We start from the raw sequence: 20,681 nt of genomic DNA, 5'->3' as shown, positions 1-20,681 counted from the left end.
AATAGACAGTATAGAAGCATCACCTTCACAAGAAAGTGGGTCCCTCCCACCCTCCAAAATAATAATAATAATAATAATAATAATAAAAATGGAAGGAAAAATATCTTGATTGTCAAGTAGGAGTTGAAGTTCCCCTTGTCGTTGATGTTTCTCTCTTAAATTATTTTTGGATAAATTATGGATACATTCTTGTGTTTTACAGTTTTTAATTTCATAACAAATCGTTCTTTTTATTAATAAATTATTAAATAATTAATAATTTTTAATTATTGTCACAAATTATTTTAGTTAATAATTTAAGTAATTTTATTATTTTAAAGAAGAATGATTAGAATTTATTTTTTTACTTAATTCTATTATTGATAAAAAAAAAAGAGTTAATTCTGTTAAATAATTTTTTTTGACAATTGGTATTTATAATTTTTTAAACTATAGGAGACAATTTTATATTTTAAGCAAATTTCAGAGTATATTAATAATTTATCTATTTTGTTATTATTATAACCCATTCCAAATATTAAAATCAAGGGATTCAAAATCGCTTATCTATCTATTATCATTCGCACATTCTCATTTCTCTTCGAGATTTTTGTCATCGAAATTCAGTGTAATAACATTATGCTCATGGTAAATATCTCGTAGCTCAAATTTTGTGGCTCAAAAGTGGCTCAAATAGCCAAAACGACGTCGTTTTGGCCATTTTTATGTTGTTCTGTACTCAAAACAACGTCGTTTTGGCCATTTGAGCCACTTTTGAGCCACAAAATTTGAACTATGTAGCATTGTCGTATTCTCATTCTTCTTCAAGATTTTCGTCATCCAAATTCAGTGTAAGAGCATTATTCAATTATATCGCAACTATTGTATTTGTTAGATAATATCATGTGTCATGAATTGATATTTTGGTACTCTATGTTGAACAGGGATTGGAGAAAACGACTGCCTTCTTCATCAAATCCTGTTATTCTATCGACTCCACCCAGGTTGAAAATCAAAAGAATTAACGTATGGAGTTAAATTTTGATAACTTCTACAGAAACCAGAATCGATAACATGAATGGGATATACCACGTTAACAACCCGAGAACTGCAAGAATTGGTTTGGCGAGTTACGTACAGATAACATGGATAACATGGACAAGTAACAAGTAGCTATCACATGCAATCATCTGCAACAGAATATAAGCTGAATAGACAGAATTGGGTAATCTGGAGTGTTCCATAACTGTTTAGAACAAGAGTTTGTATCCATAGGTACATAACTAGAACTACCTCAAAAGAGGATCTTCTCCCAACTCAATAGAAGCACGACAACGATTTCAAAGCACGTGCAAGTATAATGGACAAAATGCGCAACACCAGAAGAAAATCAAGCGAGCTCTCATGAAGGATGACGATATATATACTGATATTATGATTAGAAAAGCATTGGTAAAATGATTCGGGCTCACTTCCATTTTTCAATATCAGAATCAGGATACAAGAGGGGAAAAATCCATAAAAATTCTGCCAAGCGAACAAATTAATAAATGATTTAAACAACAATCACCATTTCGTGATCCGACAAAATTTTAACAACGGAACAAGCAAATGCCACAATGCAATAGTCTCTTCCCTTCAGAAGTTCACAATATTGTACAGCATTGATTGGTTTTCTTCGCCTGTTTGTAGAACATCTGTTTAAACAAAGCACCACCAGCAGGAACTTGAGTTAGATATACAAGAATACATTCCATGGTTTGACATTAAAAGAATGGTAAAGCGGAACTTCTAATATGAAATCTAATATTTAGGAGGCAAGTATAAAATAATCCCTCACAAATCTAACCATAATAAATCAAATAACCATCATTAAATTTTGATTCATGATCTTTTCTTCCCAAAACAAAAACAAGAAATCACAAATCTCATTGCCAAAAATGTTCAAACTCCTAGTCATTCCTGTTTCTTTGCTTTCTTTGCTTTCTTTTTTTTTTTTTTTTTTTTTTTTTTTTTTTTTTTTTTTTTTTTTTGGGAAAAAAGAAAAAAAAAAAAAAAAAAAAGAAAAAGAGAGAGAGAGAGAAATTCTTTCGTAATGGTACCGAACGACAATTAGTTGATAGATTCTAGATGCATTGCAAGGCATGATTGTTGACAACTAAAATGGGAACAGGCTTGGGGATTCATATCAAGCTAAGAGTCCATTTGGGGATAGATAGTACAACCTCTCTGTTTGCATTGGGAAAAGATAGGGCTCATAGGTCATCAGATATGAAGTATTCTAGCATAATTCCTACCAGACTGGAAGTTCATAAATAGATGTCTCTCTGCTTTTACTTATCACATTTTTATACCATAAAATCAATGCGATGCATACAGCCAGTCCAGTTTGGCTAGGCGGTTGGGTAACTCTGGGCATGAGGCAGAAGACCTGAAAGGTACAGGTGTTGAAGAACCTCTGGTTTGCACACCAGTGGCTATGATTGTTCCTCATGGGGCCTCGGTAGAACCTGAAGGGGGTGGACAAAATTGGGTATGATGAATCAGAGGTGTCTAACTGGGTATTGAAGAGGCTGAAGGAAGTTCGTAAATTTCAGGACTGTCTTTTGAAGGCTTTGGAAAGGAAGTGACACAGCTGTTTGCGGCTATTTAAGCACAGTGGTGAAACTCCGAGCAGGGTTCCAGCTGGAGTGGGGGGAGAAGAGGAGTAGGTTGGGAGGGAGTTGAAGAATTTATGTGGTGTTTTAATTGTATGATGGGAGGAACAAGGATGTGAATGGAGTGGAAGGAGGAAGGGGAAGGGAATTTAATGCATTTCATTATGAAGTAAAAGATTGTTTGATGGAAAATTTGGGATTTGAATCCCATTGATAAACATGTGGAAATAGAAGCTTTTCTTAAAGAGTGTCAAGCGATGTGGTGTGTAGTTAGGGAACAAAAATGATAAAATTAAACGTTGAGGTGGTTCACAGTTTTTTTTGGTGGTGGAGTAGGCTTATCTGGTGGGCTTTCAGAAATGCAAGGGGTGTCTGGGTCACAGAGCATTGTGATAGAAGAGACATGTGGGATGAATTGGCAAAAAAAAAAAAAAAAAAAAAAACCTCCTCTGCCACCTCTAGTGCTCTCCCGTCGTCTTAGTACCCGCCATCTTCGAAGAGGTCCCACCAAGAATCCTCACCACTATCCACAGAATACATACGAGATAAGCTTCTATGCTGAAAATCATTTAGCCCAAAGTTTTTAAAGGCAAATGCATAACACGAGGCATTTTACTCCTCATGAGGCAAGGCAAAAGCATTTCAAATTTCAAATTTTTATATTTAGTAAACAAATTAAATATTTCAAACAGTAAAAAAACAAAAAAATCAAAATTAAATATTCTTCTCCTCAAGGAGTCAAACATTTCACTGAAGAGGACACTTGCAAGTGCAATTGATATCCTTAGCTTCAATTATTGAGCTTCTCACTTGAACCTTAACTATGTGTTTTTCCTTGATTGGTTGGTTGCTTGATTTTTCCTATGGAATATAGTTGCAAAATAAGGGTTTTTTTATTTTATTTTATTTTTTATTTATGTTTAAACCACAACTCTGCCGGGGCTATTTAACAACTCTGCTGGGGCTATTTAACAACTCCGCTGGTCCCAGGCTCAGGTAAAGGAGGAGTGTTGTGTGTTAGATAGACGACAGTCAACACGTAAAAAAAACGCTCGGATCCCGTATGAAATGAATCCTACTTTGAATCTTGATAGAGCCGAGAGAAGAATAATGATTCATATAGCCGACCCTATTTAATGGGACGTAAGGCTTGGCTTGGCTTGGCTTGGCTTGGTTTATGTTTAAACCATCCACTAGACCAAGTTTAACAAGACCCAAGACAAGCTCTTCATATGTGTACTTCTCATACGTTTGTGCACAAAACCGTACAAGGTGCACGCCTCAAACTGTGATGCACACATCTTTGGGAAGTATCACCTAAAAATCTAAGTCTCAATGTGTATTGCCTTAGCCTCACCCCACGGCAAGAATCAGGGTGAACCTCATAAAGCATTTTAAAACTTTGATTTAGCCAAAGGATCCTTTTGAGTGTGCTGAAAAAGACACCAATTCTATTGGCAGCAAGTCAGATTACCAAATAACAAAGCACCTAGACGACTCAACCAAAATTACGGTCAAATATACAAGTTTTACAGTGCCAAAAAAGACGGAATAAAACAAAAATCCTAAAACAATAACTTTGAGACTGAAAGCGATGTCTTCTCCAAAGCTGGTTTGCATCATAAATTAACTAAAATGTTGCCGATCCAACATTTTATGCTTCCAAGTGGGCGCTCCTAAATGTTTTTTATGCCTCAAAATATTTACACAGAAAAATATGCACATATCCACAGGACCAAAGGCATGCCATTTGTCCTGTTGTACAACTATGCAATCACCCAAATTGTAACTGTAACAGCACTACAAACAAGTTACAGATACACTAACAATGCCACACATGTTGATAATTGTATACCTAATAGCCAAGACTGTTGTGGCAATCTGTGGGCTGGGCTCAACAAATTTATACCTTGACCTTTCACATATAATTGTGCAAATAACCAGAAAGACAGCATACACATCTTGAGATTGAATATTTGTGTGAACACAAAGGCAATGAGATTGTGAATAAATGCGGTATGTGTGTCGGCCATTTCACAATGGGAAACATACATAAATTATACAAATTACCTGTGAAGCTGCACTGAGATCTGAGCTCTTCTCAACTAAACTATCCAGCTTCTCACCTCGTGCAAGGACACTATCGATGGTCTTATGCTGTACCAAAGAAAGATCCAAAAGTCAACATAAAGAACCAGAGTGGAAAAGAATATAGGACTAGTTCAATAGACATGCACCTTGTAATCGTTAATATAAGACAATGGCAAGTATCTTTACAATCTATTTAAACCTCTAATACCATCTCAAGCAAAAGAATTCATTCATCACCTCATTCAGTTACATCTAATCTAACTACACAACATCATCCCAACACATGTAACACTGAATAATGCAATGAATACAAAGATCACAAGCGTTTATCATTTGTGAGGGTATCAGCTGCTATCAAACTTCTTAATTCCAATCTCAACAAAATCTTGCTTTTCAACTTATAATAATTTTAAAATGAAATTATCCACATGTAACATAAACAAGAATAAGAAAGAACTAAAAGAAACAAAAACAAAGATTGTGTAAAGATCATTCATCTAATGCAGCAATAACTTGAAACTCACAAGAATAATTTTTGTTTCATCCAATTCCCTCTGAATTTTCAACAACTTATCAGCTTCAGCAGGGTCCTGAAGAATTGGAAGGAAGACAGAAGAAACAATTGCTTCAGTTCATCTTCAGTGTAAGATCAACAAACTAAACTGTGAAAGTTTTATGATGAAAACATGACTAGTGGGAGGAGGGGGGAGGAATTGATAGGTACCTGAAATTTAGTGAGTGCTTCATTCAAATAGGGCCACGGTTGAACGTTATCTGCTTGCATAGTTCTCCATGAATCACCAAAATTCTTCTCATAATCATCTAGCACCTGAAAAAGAGTTTAACATATCATCAACCCATTAAATCAACTTTCCTGATAATGTCTGTGCTAAACTTCAATACACTAATTTCAAGAATCTTGAAACTTACCATGTTGCAGTATTAAAACTAAAAATGCTTGTGTATGATTCAGTAAGGCACTAACTTAGAGGACATTCAACGAAGTCACTCACAATACATAAAAAATTAAAAATATCTTCATAAAAATATCATGAGTTAGGAAACAATTATGTTAGATTAGCACTAGTCACAAAAGCTTAAGCTGTTAGGAAACGACTGAAAAATGCATATCAAGCTCTCCAACATGCTCCCTCACGTGCAATCCCATCTTGCACGTGGAGATGCAAATATTCAAACATGTAGAGAAACATAATGCAAATGAAGAAACAAGTACAAACAAAGAGACTTGAACCCAAGACCTCTTTTAACCTCAGTTCTAATGTCATGATAGATCACCACTAGTCCTTAAGGCTTAAGCTGTTAGAAAATGGCCAAAGAATGCATGCCAAGCTCTCCAACAAATTCTATATGACTACTTATGGAGGACACAAAGCTCTCATCCTATAGGTTGGGGGGGGGGGGCAAGGTGTGGACCACTCTTCTATGATTTACAACAACAACAACAACAACGCCCAATTAGTACACATTAATGTGTGTTTGGGAGGGGAAAGATTGAGTATACACCTAACCTTTAGCATAATGCACAAAGTGGTGGTTTCAAGACTTGAACCCATAACCTCATTATATGATATTTATGATTGGTTCCTTTGCTTAGAGATAATTATTGAGGAATTAATGAAAGCAAATAAGATCTTGCCATGTACCCGGTGATATAAAATGGTGACAAAAACCAAGTGGATATATAGCAACCCTCTTACAATAGTATTGATAGATAAATAAATAAACAGTACTTGTCTATTATAAATCAACAAAAACCAAATCTCAAACACAGTTTTCCCAATCATAGACAAATCCAAACCAAAATAGATCTATCACCTAAAACTAGAGACAACAGTTTTTTCTTTAATGTATGCCTATGAAGCACCAACACTTCAAAACAAGTGCAGTATCCGTGTCGGACACACGGACACTTCGGGGACACGCGGACACGTATGGAACACACCACATGGCGTGTCCTCTTATTTATTAATTTATTTTTAGGAGACACACTAGGGACTCTTTAGGGACACACTAGGGACATGAGAAGTTGTCTTTTCTCCCATTTTATTTAGTGCTTTTGATGAATGTTTATTATTTTGTTCTTAGATTTAAATACTTAATAGATCATCCATAAAAAAAATATATAAATAAAATGTAAGTGTTAATTTAAAAGTGTTTTTTTTTTTAAATATATATATATAATTAGAGTAAGCTTTTGTTAATATTGATTATTTGTGGATGTAATATTAATCTAGATAGTAAATGAAAATATATTTTATTACCGTGTCCCCCTGTGTCCACATTCGTGTATGTGTGCGCATCTGTATCCATGTCCGTGCTTCTTAGATGTATATTTAATATAGTCAATAACGTATGCTCAAGCTATGTTAATCTTGGCAAACAAAGCCTTCACCAACAAATGTAATACTTGATAATGCCTCCACCAACAAATTAAATCAAGTAGATCTAAATCAATATCATGCTCTCAAATAAAGCCAAAAAAATCTAAAACAAATGAAATTACAAATTTGAATTTTAGGGAGAGAAAGTTGAAACTTACAAAATTGTATTTAGGAAAGTATATCTTAAGTTAGAAGGAAAGTTTAGAACGTTTGGAGCTAAAAATAACCATAAAAAATGAAAAATAAATAAATAAACATAAAAAAAGGCATTCAAAATTTCAAAGCATCAATTAACCATTACGGCACCATAACAAGCCATTACGACCATTCCAGTACTGTAACAGCCACTACGCGCATGACCTTCAGTCTAGTTAAGGTGGCCTGTAGCAGGATTGGCCTACCAAATCCATTATATTAATGCCCATTGTTTTTAGAACACTAGAAGGAACAAAGCACGAACCAAGGGATAAATTGGAATTCTAAACCACAACTTGAAAGCCCAACCAATGTGATTAGGGGTTGGTACAAGCAATAAGTTGGCCATGAATCATGATCAATGTGATTTTTTCCTTTTTTCTATTCCTTGCCTTCTGGCCATCAATTGTCATATGAGCTACAAATGAAAGTAAAAGGAACCTTAAACAAGACCAAATGAAAAAGAAAATTTTTACTAAATATGATCAAAATAGCCTAATACGACTTAATTTTAATAGCTATATTAGGCAACAAAATAGTTTATGAAAAACAACTTTTCAAGTTTTAAGTGAGCTAAAATAGACACTTATTTTCAATTAAACAAACTGACAATGAGCTAAAATAGACACTTAATTTGCAATTAAACAAGCTGACATGAATCTTTCAATTCAATTTAAAATATGCATAAAATAAAGCAAGCACACAACTACGAGAGAGACAAGTTTTAACATGAAAAACCCAAGCCTATCAAACCCACTAAAAAAGATCAAGTAACACTCAACGCAAATATCATACCCACTCAAGTCACATAAACATCCCAGTAGTCCAATCTTCAACCTGTGTCTACCAATCTTTAAGCTTACTTCCCAATCTTTAAGAGCAACCACAAACGTGATCTAAATCTATGTGAATGCAAACCTAATATTCCAAAGCTCAGTGATAATAGTGGTCAACCTAATACAATGAAAACTAGGTCTCAATATATACACAAGGAAGGGAAGGAGTTTCGGCTGGTGGGCACGGGCTGGGAAGGAGTTTCGACTAGTGAGCAGGGGCTGGAAAGGAGTTTCGACTGGCTAGGAGAGGAGGAGAGAGGCTGTCACCTGGTGGATGGTGGCTGGAAAGGGGTTTCGGTGGTTAAGAGAGAGAGGAAAAGAGGGTGGCTAGAGTTTGTTAGGCTCTGATACCAAGAAGAATAAAAGAATGAATTGGCTTAATTTCAATTGAGGTCAGCCCGTGAATATATAGATCAATATGTACAATATTAGGAAACTGTACAAGATAGGAAATAACATAGAAAAGGAAATAAAATCAAGGCCAAAACAATGGCCATAACAAAAAAGGGTCCTATTCTAGAATATTCTGTGTACTTTATTTCAACAAAATCTTCAACTACTTTTGATACTTATGGAATCAAAACTAAAACATAAAAAGCACAAACTCAAAGGAATGAAGTTGCCAACACTAAAAAAATGACCAATAGATTCAACTCATTTTTCTGTAACAATATATGGTATACCTTCGGTCTCTCTTTCAATATGTCAACATATTCAATTGTCAACTAACCTTTTAGCCATCCTCAAGAATCAAGAAGTCTTTAAAAGAAAGTTCCATACACAATTCTCACTACAACTACATAACATAGAGTATACGACAATAAATATTTAGGGCATATTTGGTGTCGCTGTTTTCTTTGTTTTCCAGAAATAAAAGTACTGAGAAGTTCAGAAACACCCATACTTTTCATATCATATCATTTCATTTCATTTCATTTATATATATATATATATATATTTTTTGTGAAAACAATTTTTTGGTGTTTTCTAAAAAGTGGATAGTTTAAAACAAAAAAATTCCCAAAACAATTTTTGAAAACAATTCACCAAACAAGTTTACGTGTTTTCAAAAACAAAAATGATACCAAATAGGCTTATGATCTAAGAAATAAGTTTCTCACCACAATTTAATAAAAGTAGACTATGCAGTAAACATTTATGAAAGAGATAACTACCTCTAAGCTAGTATTAGCAATTCTAGATATTAAAGATGGAATTGTTGTAAGTCATATTAGCGCACCTGAGCACAAAATCTTTGAGGGTACTACAGAGACCAAGCATTTGTACACAAAGTTTATAGTTGAGTGCCAATAATACGCTTCCAAGAAGTATGTGGTTTCCTATGCAACAATTTACCTTGCCGAAAGGAATATAAACATGTTTCTGATATAATGCCCTAGAAATAAAACTGCATAAGAAGTTCACTGAACTATTCTTTGAAATGCACGAATTCAATTTTGGAACCTTCAATTAATAGCATCGAACAATTTTCATAGAATGAAGTGAGCATACTCACTGATGGAATTATGCTGATGGAATCAATAATTCCACTTTATATTTATTATTATAAAAAAGGTCGTACTCTGAGAGAGGTAGCAGGTAGACATCTCTAACCCCACCTTTTTTTATGGGGAGGTTGATTCCCATGACTCAAACCCATGCCACAAGACTAGGGGCAGAAACATACAAAAATATGATGGTGCCCATAAAAAATTATACATACATTCCCATGACATCTTATATATGATTATATATACAAGAATCATACACTTTACCATGCCCAGGAAGTAAGGAACCAAATTATTTCAGGTTAAATAATACACATACCTATAGACCTGCACTAAGTATCTGCAAAAGATACAAGTGCTCCCAACAAATAAAGCAATAAAAGTAGGACTACCTTGTTAAGAAGAGAAAATGCACTTCGGACTGGGTAGTGATCATCCATGAAGCCCACTGTACAAAGGCCATTTCTGTTGTACGAATGTACTTTGTATTCTGTAACCCAGAAAATAAAAGAGTTCTAATTTAACCAATCCAAAATGCAAATTGAAATATCGGCAAAATGAGTGGAACAAAATTCTGAGCATGAGTTTCACTAATCTGCTTTTGAAAAACAAGTACTACCTTATTAAATAGTTGGAAAGTACAACACTTCAAAGCCTTAGTTTACAAATTACTCAAGAAATCTTACCAGCATATTGTCTCCTGATAGTTAAGCTTATATATTAATGCTATTCCCAAAAAGCAGCCAAAAGAGTGACTCAATCACTCTTGGAATTTTTGAAATCACACTAGCTAAGCTTGAAGAACCCATACTTACATGACACGAAACAAATCTCTTCTCTCTTATCACACTGTAAGAACCAAATGTCTCTGTAGCTCACCAATCAGAATTTACAGGTGATTGGGAGCTACAATCAAATCCAAAATTTCCATTAACAAGTAATTTTCATATATATATATATATATATACATATATATTTTATAGACTTCACACCATTTCAATTTATATTAAAATCTTTACTAAAACGAACCATTAGCCAAACAACACAACATCCAAAAGTTTCTCTTCCTAGTTTGTGCAAAGTCTCCTAATTCAAATCAGGCTCTTCCAAAGTCCAAACCAAATTTTTACCCAATTCGACATGGGTTCAATATTCATTGGAAAAGCCAATGTCCCAATTTTTTCAACAAAATAGTACTCACTTTTGTAAGTTCAGAACCTAATTTCCTAACAAAACAATTTCTCAGGACCAGATCAAGCTTCAAAGCCCAAATCAAATACAACCAAATGACCAACAATTGCTAAGAACTCAAATACAAAACAAATAGTTCCTGCAATTTCCTCACCAAAATACAGCCCAACTTCCTAACAAATTTTTTATTTATTTTTTCTTTTCGCGGGGGGGGGGGGGGGGGGGGGGGGGGGGGTGTCTCAAAATCCAAACCAAATCCCTAATTCACAATACAGCAAAACTGTAATACCAAACCAGAACTTCAACCCATTTCTTAACCAAAATAGTACTAAAATTCGTGAATTCAGAGCCTAATTTCTCAAAAAAAAGAATTTCCCAAAATGGATCAAGCTTCGAACCCCAAACCCAAATCGAAACTCCCCCTAAATTACCGAAATTACACGAGTTCATCCGACAATTTCAACAATAAGCAATGATACAAAACAACATTCACCTAATCGATCGCTCATTATTAATTAATTCAGGAAAATAAAAGCCAAACAATCAATTCAAAATGTTCAAATGCCGAAAATTGAAGACTGTGAGATCCACAACAACCGAGATTCGATTTGTGAGAGAGAAATGGGACCTTCGTGTTGAACAGATTGACGTTGGCCGGGTGGGGTCCGTTTTCCGACGGTCCGACCCACGAAGACGATGAATTCCCTGACGCTCGGCCTCTGGAAGTACCCAAAACGGGTCACGTCCGACGCGTTTGCCAGTATCGTCGGATCAGATCCTTCCGGGTTGCATTTCAACACCAACAACGCCGTGATCTTCATCTCTCTCCTCTCTCTATTTTCTCTCTCTAAAAATGGAAAACTGGTTTCGACGATTTCTACTATCTCCAATAGCAAAAACGAAGAGGCATTAGCCGTTAGCGGTTGAGATGCTTTCTCGTGTGATGGGAGGTGTCTTTCCACCGTTACAATCGGCCAGGTGTCACACGTAGGATGTGCCACTTTAGCAGCCCGGGTATGTGCAGGACGTAATACAAAAGCAGCAATGGTAGAGTTATCAAATAATTTACCGAACACTCGTATGGATATAGATGTAGAGCAATGATAAAAGAGTATTAGAGTTAGAGTTTTAATATCAACTTTAGTAATATGGTAATATATAAAACGAAAAATATAACATTACAAGTCCAAACATTAAATCATAAGGTTAGGCCCACCTCTAGAGTTCCTCATTTAGTGATCTCAAATATTTTTGTATGGATCTATATGAGTGTTTGGTAATATTTTTGATAAATTTGTTGATGTCTCTACTATTTTTTAATACAATTTGATTGAGAGAAAGATTATTATATACACATTTCAAATTGTGTGTATCATATTGTTGGCCTTTTGGCTTTCGAAGGTTATTTTTGTAATTATGAGCGTGTCAGCAAGAATCAATCAGTCCTTACAGAATTTTGATTGCCAACCAATTATCAAACGATTGTGTTGTAATTCTTTCAGCCTCAATGAAGAGGACTTTTACTGGTGGCTTGATTTAGGAGGATTTAAGCACAATAACAGTTAAATAAAGAACAATTGAAGCATTTCATTAGTATGAAAAACTTACAATGATCCAAACTCAGCCTCGTAGAGGTTTACAGCGACAATCTACTTGAAACTACTCTTATGAATGAAGTGTAGTGCAGGAATTTAAAATACAGGAATGTAAAGAACAGGAAATATAAAAACTGGAACGAAATATGTAAAGTAAGACTGGTTTCTTGGATCTGAGTCTGGGGGCTTTTTTCTGGAGTCTTCCCTGCTATTTATACTCTTCAAAGATGACCATCGAACTGCACTTCAAACTGTAGAACTGCTCCTCCGTGATCACTGATCATGATGCCTTACAAGTAGTTCCACTACGCCATCACTCGCAGTTAAGCTTCCCTCCTATATTTGAATTTGAATGTGAGTAACTGCTAAAGTCACGTCACCTTGCATCTCTTTGCTGATCCAATGTTACTCAGACCACGCAATAGACAATATTAACTGTCACGTGTACGATCAGGATCGAAGACTTGAACAATTTTCCTATATTGCCCTTACTCTGCCACGCGTCGAACTGTAATTGGTCTTTTACAAAATATGTAGCCAACATTACTCCCCGCACTAATATACCCAATACTTGGTGATATTAGTGGATCAAAGCCTTTCTCCCGCGCTTCTTAGAACGTGCATGGGGTCTAGATTTTGGAAACACAACCGTCACTTATTGATGATCATTTGCATTAATTCTCTTTCAATCTTTTGAATACCCCAATACCTTAGCACTTGTACAGGCTGATACTTCTTCTATGGCCGAATCAACTTTCCTCTCTATTGATTGGGCACATGAAGAGTCATTGAATAATGCTGCTTCCCCTTGAAAGAACCTTCACGCATTCATTTGTCACCTTTATCCACCCTTCTATATTCAAGTTATGGAAGCCTTTGCAAATTACCAGCCTTTGAATTACGAACATATTGCCCTTAATCCTTCGATTAAGAAAGTTGCAGATATAGACACAAGAAGTTCTCCCTCTAACTCACCCTTACAGTTCGAGCAAACTGCTCTCAAACCTTTGATTCGGAAAGTTGCAAATATGGACTTGGAAAGCTCTTCTTCACAAACCTCCGTATGGGATAAGGCGGCAACGTCTTCCTCTTCTCGGGGTTCTAACTGGACAAGCTGGTCAACACCTGAGACTTGTGATTTGAGGGAGCGAATTAACCATCATTTTGTTGAGTTCACTGACCCTTTAGAGTTTCCTTCCTATGCTCGAAGTTCAATTGTCTACCCCTACGTGCCTATTGACCATCGACGTAGTTTGGAGGAGAATCTGCTTGTAGCATAGTACACATCCTCCATGCCTACAAAGATAGTGCACGCTGCCCGACGCCTAGAAGAAGCATAAGGGTACAACCCATCATTCTTAGCCCAGAAGACGAAGATTTGTTCCTCTGACTGGCTTGATTATATTAATGCCTTTGTTCCTTCTGCTCCCGCGCCATCTTCCATAATAGAAGTATCCACACCTTCTTCTCCATCTCCTGAAATTGAAGTATTCACACCTTCTCCTCTATCAACTCTTTGCTGGACAGAGAGACTGAAGCTGGCCCTTTCCATGGATAACGTCTTTCCACCTTACAAACCTCCACCTTCCCCTACTCCAGCTGAGCGGAAACAAGCTCAACTTCTGCTTGCAGCTTTCTCTCACTTACCCTTCAACGTTCTCCAGGACGAAGTCCCTCTCAAGAACCTTCGATGGGCTTGTGATATTCTGACTAAGGGCCATGTCCTTAATCCCCTTGCTCAAGCAGAACTTCATATGTTCCTGGACCAACTTCCATTGCTCCTCTACTGGCATCGAAATTCTATGGCCACTACACAATCTTTAGACCAACTTTCGTCTCTTCGAGTTCATGCCCAGTACGAAGCAGAGAACTTCATTGAAGAATTCGGTGATTTCAAGAATAAAGATTCTGCGTATTGGGATGACATGGACATAGATGAATTGGAACAAGGATTGAGAGAGGCGGCTTTCGAAATAAAGGCCGAAGAGCTTTACTACGAAGTGAGAGCACATCAACTCATGTAGCCAATGTTAGAAGACATAGAAGATAGAATAAAGAAAGAACAAAAATTCATTGATCATTGTTGGACTAAATTTCATGATCTTGTTATTTATTCCATTCCTTATTTTTATGAGCTTGAGTTTATACCCAGATAGGGTCATCCGATGTAATTACTTTGGCTTTAATATAAACAAAATCCTTCTTCGTTTGGCATTGTTTGACCCTGCTTCCATTTGTCTTTAAAAGCCAATTCAGAGCTTCGAACTGAACAATCTCATCCTTCGAACCTGGACTCAATTGTTTTAAATGAAACACTAAAAGAACCAATTATGAACTTTTCCAATTTATGGAATAAAGTTGACAGTTTTGGCTGATTTTCAATTAGAACCAGCGCTTCGGATCTAGCAATCTTATACTTAAAGTTTGTTTCAACCATAACCAACACCTGATCATGGTTATTATGATCAATTAGTTTTAAATTGACCACTTTTTGCTTCGAACAACAGTTCATGCTGTTTTAGTTCAACAGACAGCCCCTCCTTTTTTCTCTATATAAACCAACCATTGGTTTTGATGTTTCGAACACCAAATCTCATCCTTAAAGAATCTCAAGTTTTACCTCGAAGGACATTACTTTCGTTAAGAAACCCTAAAACAGGTCTTTAAACTCTTTGGAGTAAAACAAACACACGAGTATTCTTATTTTTTAGGTATGGAAATGTGCTTCGAAGCCGGCTTCTTTGTTTCGAAGCCGTTGTTTTTTTTTGGCTTTTGGCGTTAAAACTTGGCTTCGAAACCAAATATCTTACTTCGAAGCTAGCCTCAGCATCTGGGCTGTGTTTTCCCTCCAAAAGTATCAATATTGAAGGAAGCTCTTCGTATTCGTACTTCTAATACTTAACGACTTACGCAATATATTTTCCAGACACAAAAAGCTTTAAAAATCCTTTTGTTTCGTGCTCTGAAATCACTTGCTCTTTTAACGCACAAACCCTTCTTTCTACCGATCTTCTGCTTCTCTCTACTTCCTTTCTCAGCTTCACTTTCTGGAAAAGCGTACTATCAATGGCTTCATCTTTAGTGCCAGTCGTAGAGCGTGCGAGCCCATCTGTAACCCTGAAGAGAATCATTGATGCAGAATGTGAGAAGTACAAAGTTGGGGAGAAAAGCGCTATTGATGGACGCATCTTCGTCCCTCGTCACCATATGCAACAAGACTACGTGCTTGGGCCCATATTCAAAGAGATCCTTACTGAACTCCCAGCCCTATATCCTCGTCTGGAAAACCAATGTCTCCTTTACGAAGGTGGTCTTGACTGGAGAAACTGGAGGATAAATCGCCCCCACCGATGTTGGCCCATGGTAAGACCGGAGTGGCAAGAATGGTATGACCGGGTTGTTCCTGCTAGAACTCTGGACCTTCAAGAACTCTGCCTTCTCGATGCTCTCCGACTATCCAGGGTAACTATCCCAGAGGACCCTTTCCTTATTCCTGCTGCCTTGTGTTTTTGGAATCCTATCTTTAATTTTTTTCAATTTAGATGCGGGATGATGGCCCCTACTGTTCTTGACATTTGCGATCTACTAGGATTATCCCCCATTGGTACCCCATTTGGACCAGATTACCTTGACTCAGCAGTCCATTTCTCTCTCCCCTCTCTTAACTCATCCTATAGTGATTTTGCTAAGGCTGAGAATAGAAGAGAGGGCCCTGTGACTGATAGGGAATTCTTTTCTTTCTTATTGTATTGGTTTTGCAAATTCCTTTTCTGCACCTCCTCTCAGAGAATCATGCCTGAATTTGCCTCTCTTGCCAAAGCCTTTGTTTTATAGAAAAATGTGGCCTTAGCCCCACATGTTCTAGGTCACGTATATAGAGTCTGCTCCATTTTCTGTGAGAACCCTTAGATGCTAATCAAGGGGGGCCGTTCTGGATCCTTCAGTTTTAGCTTTTTGCCTATTTCACTGAGTTACAATCCAAATGCCTTAAATTTTCTGAGCCAAACCCTCTTACTCATGGCATAAGGCTGGCCAATGCTTCAATTTATCTTTCTACCTTTGCCTTTTACTTCTCTTTCTTCCACCAACTTCTAGCTTCCCTTCCTTCTTACCGTTTTTGACCCTTCGAACCCACCATTGGTCCATCTTGGTTGCAGAATTTCCTAAGTGACAGGTCCTGTGCTTCACCTATTCACAAAGAGATATGGGCCTCCATTCTAAACCCCAGAGAGTTATTTATTGGGACTTTGAACCCCAAGGCCTACAAATGCATCGCTGAGCGCTACTGTCCTGCTCAATTTGCTAGACAATTTGGCTTTACACAAGGGGTCCCAATACCTCTCTGCAGTAACACAAATCTCAGTCTTACTAGAAGGGATCTGAAAGTGCGGAAGTCCAGGCTAGAAGAAGTAACTTTCAAGTTCATGGATGACTTGGTCAATTTCGAGTATACCCCTTTCATTCCTCAAGGTACCCTACTGAAGAGATACCAACACTGGTGGGTGGCCAGCATGGAAATCTACTTGGCCATTTCACCTCAAGACCTACTAATGGTGTTAGACGTGGCCAAGCCCAAAGGAGCCGGAATTGTCACCTCTTCTACTGTTTCTGTTGCAGTACATACTACAACCCAATCTACTCCTGCTGCTTCAACTCCTCCTAGAGTTATTCGGGCTACCTTAAAGAAAGGTATATACCTTTGTCTCTCCTCCTTTTGTTTTCTTCATAATGTATTCATAATGCATTTAGCCTTATCTTTAGTTCTTCTTTTGTGGAGATGGCCAACAACAAAAGAAAAAGAGACTCCTTGAGCTTGAAAAGGAAACACCCGATATTCAAGCAGAAGAAGAAGAAGAAGAAGAAGTAGATCAAGAGCAAGAGTCTCCCTTGAAAAGAAAGAAAAGAGTAATCATCTCTTTCGCTGATTTGGTTGAAAATGAGACAACTGCCAGAGAAATAGAAGAGGAGCTCATTTCTTCGAAATCTAGATCTCAGATTGAAGAAGTTGAGAAGGAAATTGAGAAGGAACAGACCACGCCACTACAGAGAAAAAAGAAAAGAAAGGTGACTGTCCCTCATTCTGATATAGTCGAAGAATCCGATTCCGAGACAATTGCCAAAGCAATGGAAAAGAGAAAGAAAGTTACTGCTTATGCTATCAATTTGGTTGAAGATACCATCCATGAAGCAGCTGTCAAGGCAGTAGAACAAGAACATTCTAAGGCCATGATTGTCTTCGAGAGAGCTGAAAAGAGACGGCAGCAACAATTTTTTAGAGATGAAGCTGCTGCTGCTGATGCACTACAAAGGGAAACTGCAAGAAGGCAACAAACTGCCAGACATTACTCCCTTCGTAGTTCTCCCATCATTGCCAACACTTCTGGAGCGGGTAATTTCTTTCATACTTCTGCTGTTTTTCCCTTGTCAGCCTTTGGTATTGAAGTTTAACATTGCTTTACATTTCTTCTTTTTGCAGCAGCAACTACTGAGTTCATCTTTCCAATGAGGCCTCCCTCAGTTTCACTTGGGTTTGATCAGATGCAGGATGTAAGGGCTATTCAGATCATACTTCCACTTCCAAGGTCTACACTTCCTGCACTTTCCTTGAGGCCAAGCATCCCTTCACTTCTTTCTCTCGGTTTGACTCCACATCTTTCTCACTTGTCCCTCAACTTTCCTCAATTTATTTCTCTATCAAGCCTTGCTCCTCCTCATTCCAAGGAAATTCCAACTGCTACCTCATCTCTGATGGTAGTTGACTCCCCTATTGAGGGTACTGGCAACTCTCCAACCTGTGATTTATCACCCTTACCTAGCTCCAGCCCTTTTTCACTTGATTCATTGGTGGCTAGGACCATGGAGACTGCTAAAGATGCCTCACCCATTTCTCCTATCCCTATGCAGTCTTCTGTGTTTTCCACCACAACTCTTTCTGCGCCCCTTATGTCTAATGATGAGGTTAATGTCTTCGAAGCAAGACTAGCTAGTCTCTTCGACATCCCCTCTACTTCTCCAGCATTCGATGAGGAAGCTAAGCCATTAGTTTTGGCTGACTCTTTGCTGGAAATCTTTGGGAGCTTCTCTTCCTCCAGCAGCAAGCCTTCTGTGCCTTTGATAGACTTAGATACCTGCCTGGAACTGTTAATTTCCTTTTCGAGGATTCCCTTCGAGGCTCTACAAAGGCCTATAATTAGAAATGGGTTTCTTCAGTGCTGCAAAATTGCTGAGCAGTCCGGTATGAATGTCTCAAGTCACCTATCCCAGGCAGCAGCTACTATCGACTTTTACATCAGTATTTGTCATGCTGCCAAGGCTGCGGATGAGAAATTAGCTAGAGACCAGAGTTTTGTCTCCCAAGTACATACTGAAGTGTTAAAGCTTAAGGAACAACACTCCTCTGCCTCTCACTTTCGAATTCAGCTACTGGAAAGGAAAGCTCAACTTGAAGAGGAGCTTTCTGCAGTGAACCAGGCCTTAGTCCGAACTGACATCAAACTGCAAATCACCAACCAAGGACTGGCCGATCAAAAGGGAGACATGGCTGCAGCTATTCAACTATTTTCATCATTTACCAATAGGAAATCTGTTGTACAAAAATAATTAAAACATTGTAATGATTTTTGGGCCAATTTGTGGCACGATGTACTTGACTCTTTATGAAAAAATAAATTCTTGTTTATCATTTAAGTAATCTTGTGTTCTTGTACTTAGTGTTTATTTTATTCCTTGTGTTTCCCAAATAGTTGGAAAATAAGGCTTCAAATATCTGCCATTAATCTTTTTGGGATGCACATAACCATTTAAATTTCTCAAATGGTATGCTCCAAAAGGCAGAACTCTATGAATTTGATATGGTCCTTCCCAGTTAGGTGACCATTTAACAAACTTATGGCTTTTAATTCCTATTGGAAGTATTGTCTTCCATACCAAATCACCTTCATCAAAGCCAATGTATTTGACTTTCTTATTATAATTTTTTGCTGCTTTCTTCTTTTGCAAGAGAATGTTATTTAATGCCAGAATTCTAGCTTCATTTATGCTTTCTAACTCCAAACACATACTCTGATGGTACTGCTTAGGATCCAATTGGTCTTGGCATCTTACCCTCAGGGACTTAACATTGATCTCCACAGGTAATACTACATCATGCCCATAATTAAGGCATAAGGAGTGACTCCTGTGCTTGACCTTGGGGAAGTTCTGTAAGCCCACAATACATCCAACAATAAGTTATGCCAATCCCTAGGATTATCTTCCACAACCTTTTGTATTCCTTTCTTCAAGGACTTATTGGATGATTCAGCTTGTCCATTGGCTTGTGTATAATATGGGGTGGAGTTAACAAGGCTAATTCCAAACTCAGCCACAAAAGACTTCACCATTTTCCCATAAAAAACAGTCCCATTATCAGCCGTTATAGTTTGTGGAATGTCAAATCTATGGACCAAATCTTTAATGAACCCAATAACCTCTGTCTGGTCTACAGCTTTGTATGGCTTAGTTTCGACCCACTTAGTGAAATAATCGGTAGCCACCAGAATGAAATAATGGTGCTTTGAAGAGGGTAGGTGTATTTTCCCCATCATATCTATGGCCTATCCTCTAAATGGCCAAGGCTTTACTACTGCATGCAGGTCAGTTATGGGCATATGCCTTATTGTGCTATGCTTTTGATATGCTTGGCAACCCTTTTGCATATTCTATGCAGTCTTTAAGGATAGTTGGCCAATAATAGGAATGTCTTCGAAGCAGCCATCTCATTTTCACACCAGACTGATGTGCACCACAGATGCCTTCATGAACCTCAGCCATAGCTGTTAATGTTTCTTTTGGGCCTAAACATTCCAGCAATAAGCCATCTCCCCCTCTCTTGTAGAGGGCATTACCATATATCATATATTACATAGACTACAATTTAATTTTCCTGTTGGCCTTCGAAGATGGACCAGCCAAGTAATGAATTATTGGATACCTCCAATCTTGTTCTTGTAAGTCATTAGTATTGACTTCCAAGACCACATTCCTTTTATTTAAAGGCGGTATTAACTTCTGGTATGTTGTTTGGCTTATGTCCCTTTGGGCATTATCCTTTCTCTTGAAATTCGAAACTTTCTGAGCCACATCATTAGCTCTATTATTCAAGAACCTTGGGACATGAGTTACATTTGCTATTTGAAATTGAGAAAGCAAATATATTGCAACAACATAGTATAGTAAAATGCTTATG

General features: G+C 37.3%; 1 protein-coding gene across 1 annotated transcript; it reads right to left on the bottom strand.

Annotated features, from left to right (window-relative positions):
- Nucleotides 1-1,428: 1,428 nt before the first annotated feature.
- On the bottom strand, nucleotides 1,429-12,096 carry LOC114287252 (VAMP-like protein YKT61). The gene is made up of 6 exons (XM_028230532.2): nucleotides 11,488-12,096; nucleotides 10,061-10,158; nucleotides 5,452-5,556; nucleotides 5,252-5,317; nucleotides 4,707-4,793; nucleotides 1,429-1,676 (listed from the first exon to the last, which is right to left on the bottom strand). Exons 1-6 carry the CDS (start codon nucleotides 11,678-11,680, stop codon nucleotides 1,626-1,628), a joined length of 600 nt encoding a protein of 199 aa, XP_028086333.1. The 5' UTR covers nucleotides 11,681-12,096; the 3' UTR covers nucleotides 1,429-1,625.
- Between the last annotated feature and the right edge of the window lie 8,585 nt (nucleotides 12,097-20,681).

This window comes from Camellia sinensis, chromosome 5, assembly GCF_055761805.1.
Source record: "Camellia sinensis isolate YWXY chromosome 5, ASM5576180v1, whole genome shotgun sequence".
In the NCBI taxonomy this organism is placed as follows: domain Eukaryota; kingdom Viridiplantae; phylum Streptophyta; class Magnoliopsida; order Ericales; family Theaceae; genus Camellia; species Camellia sinensis.
This window is presented reverse-complemented; position numbering and strand designations above follow the sequence as displayed.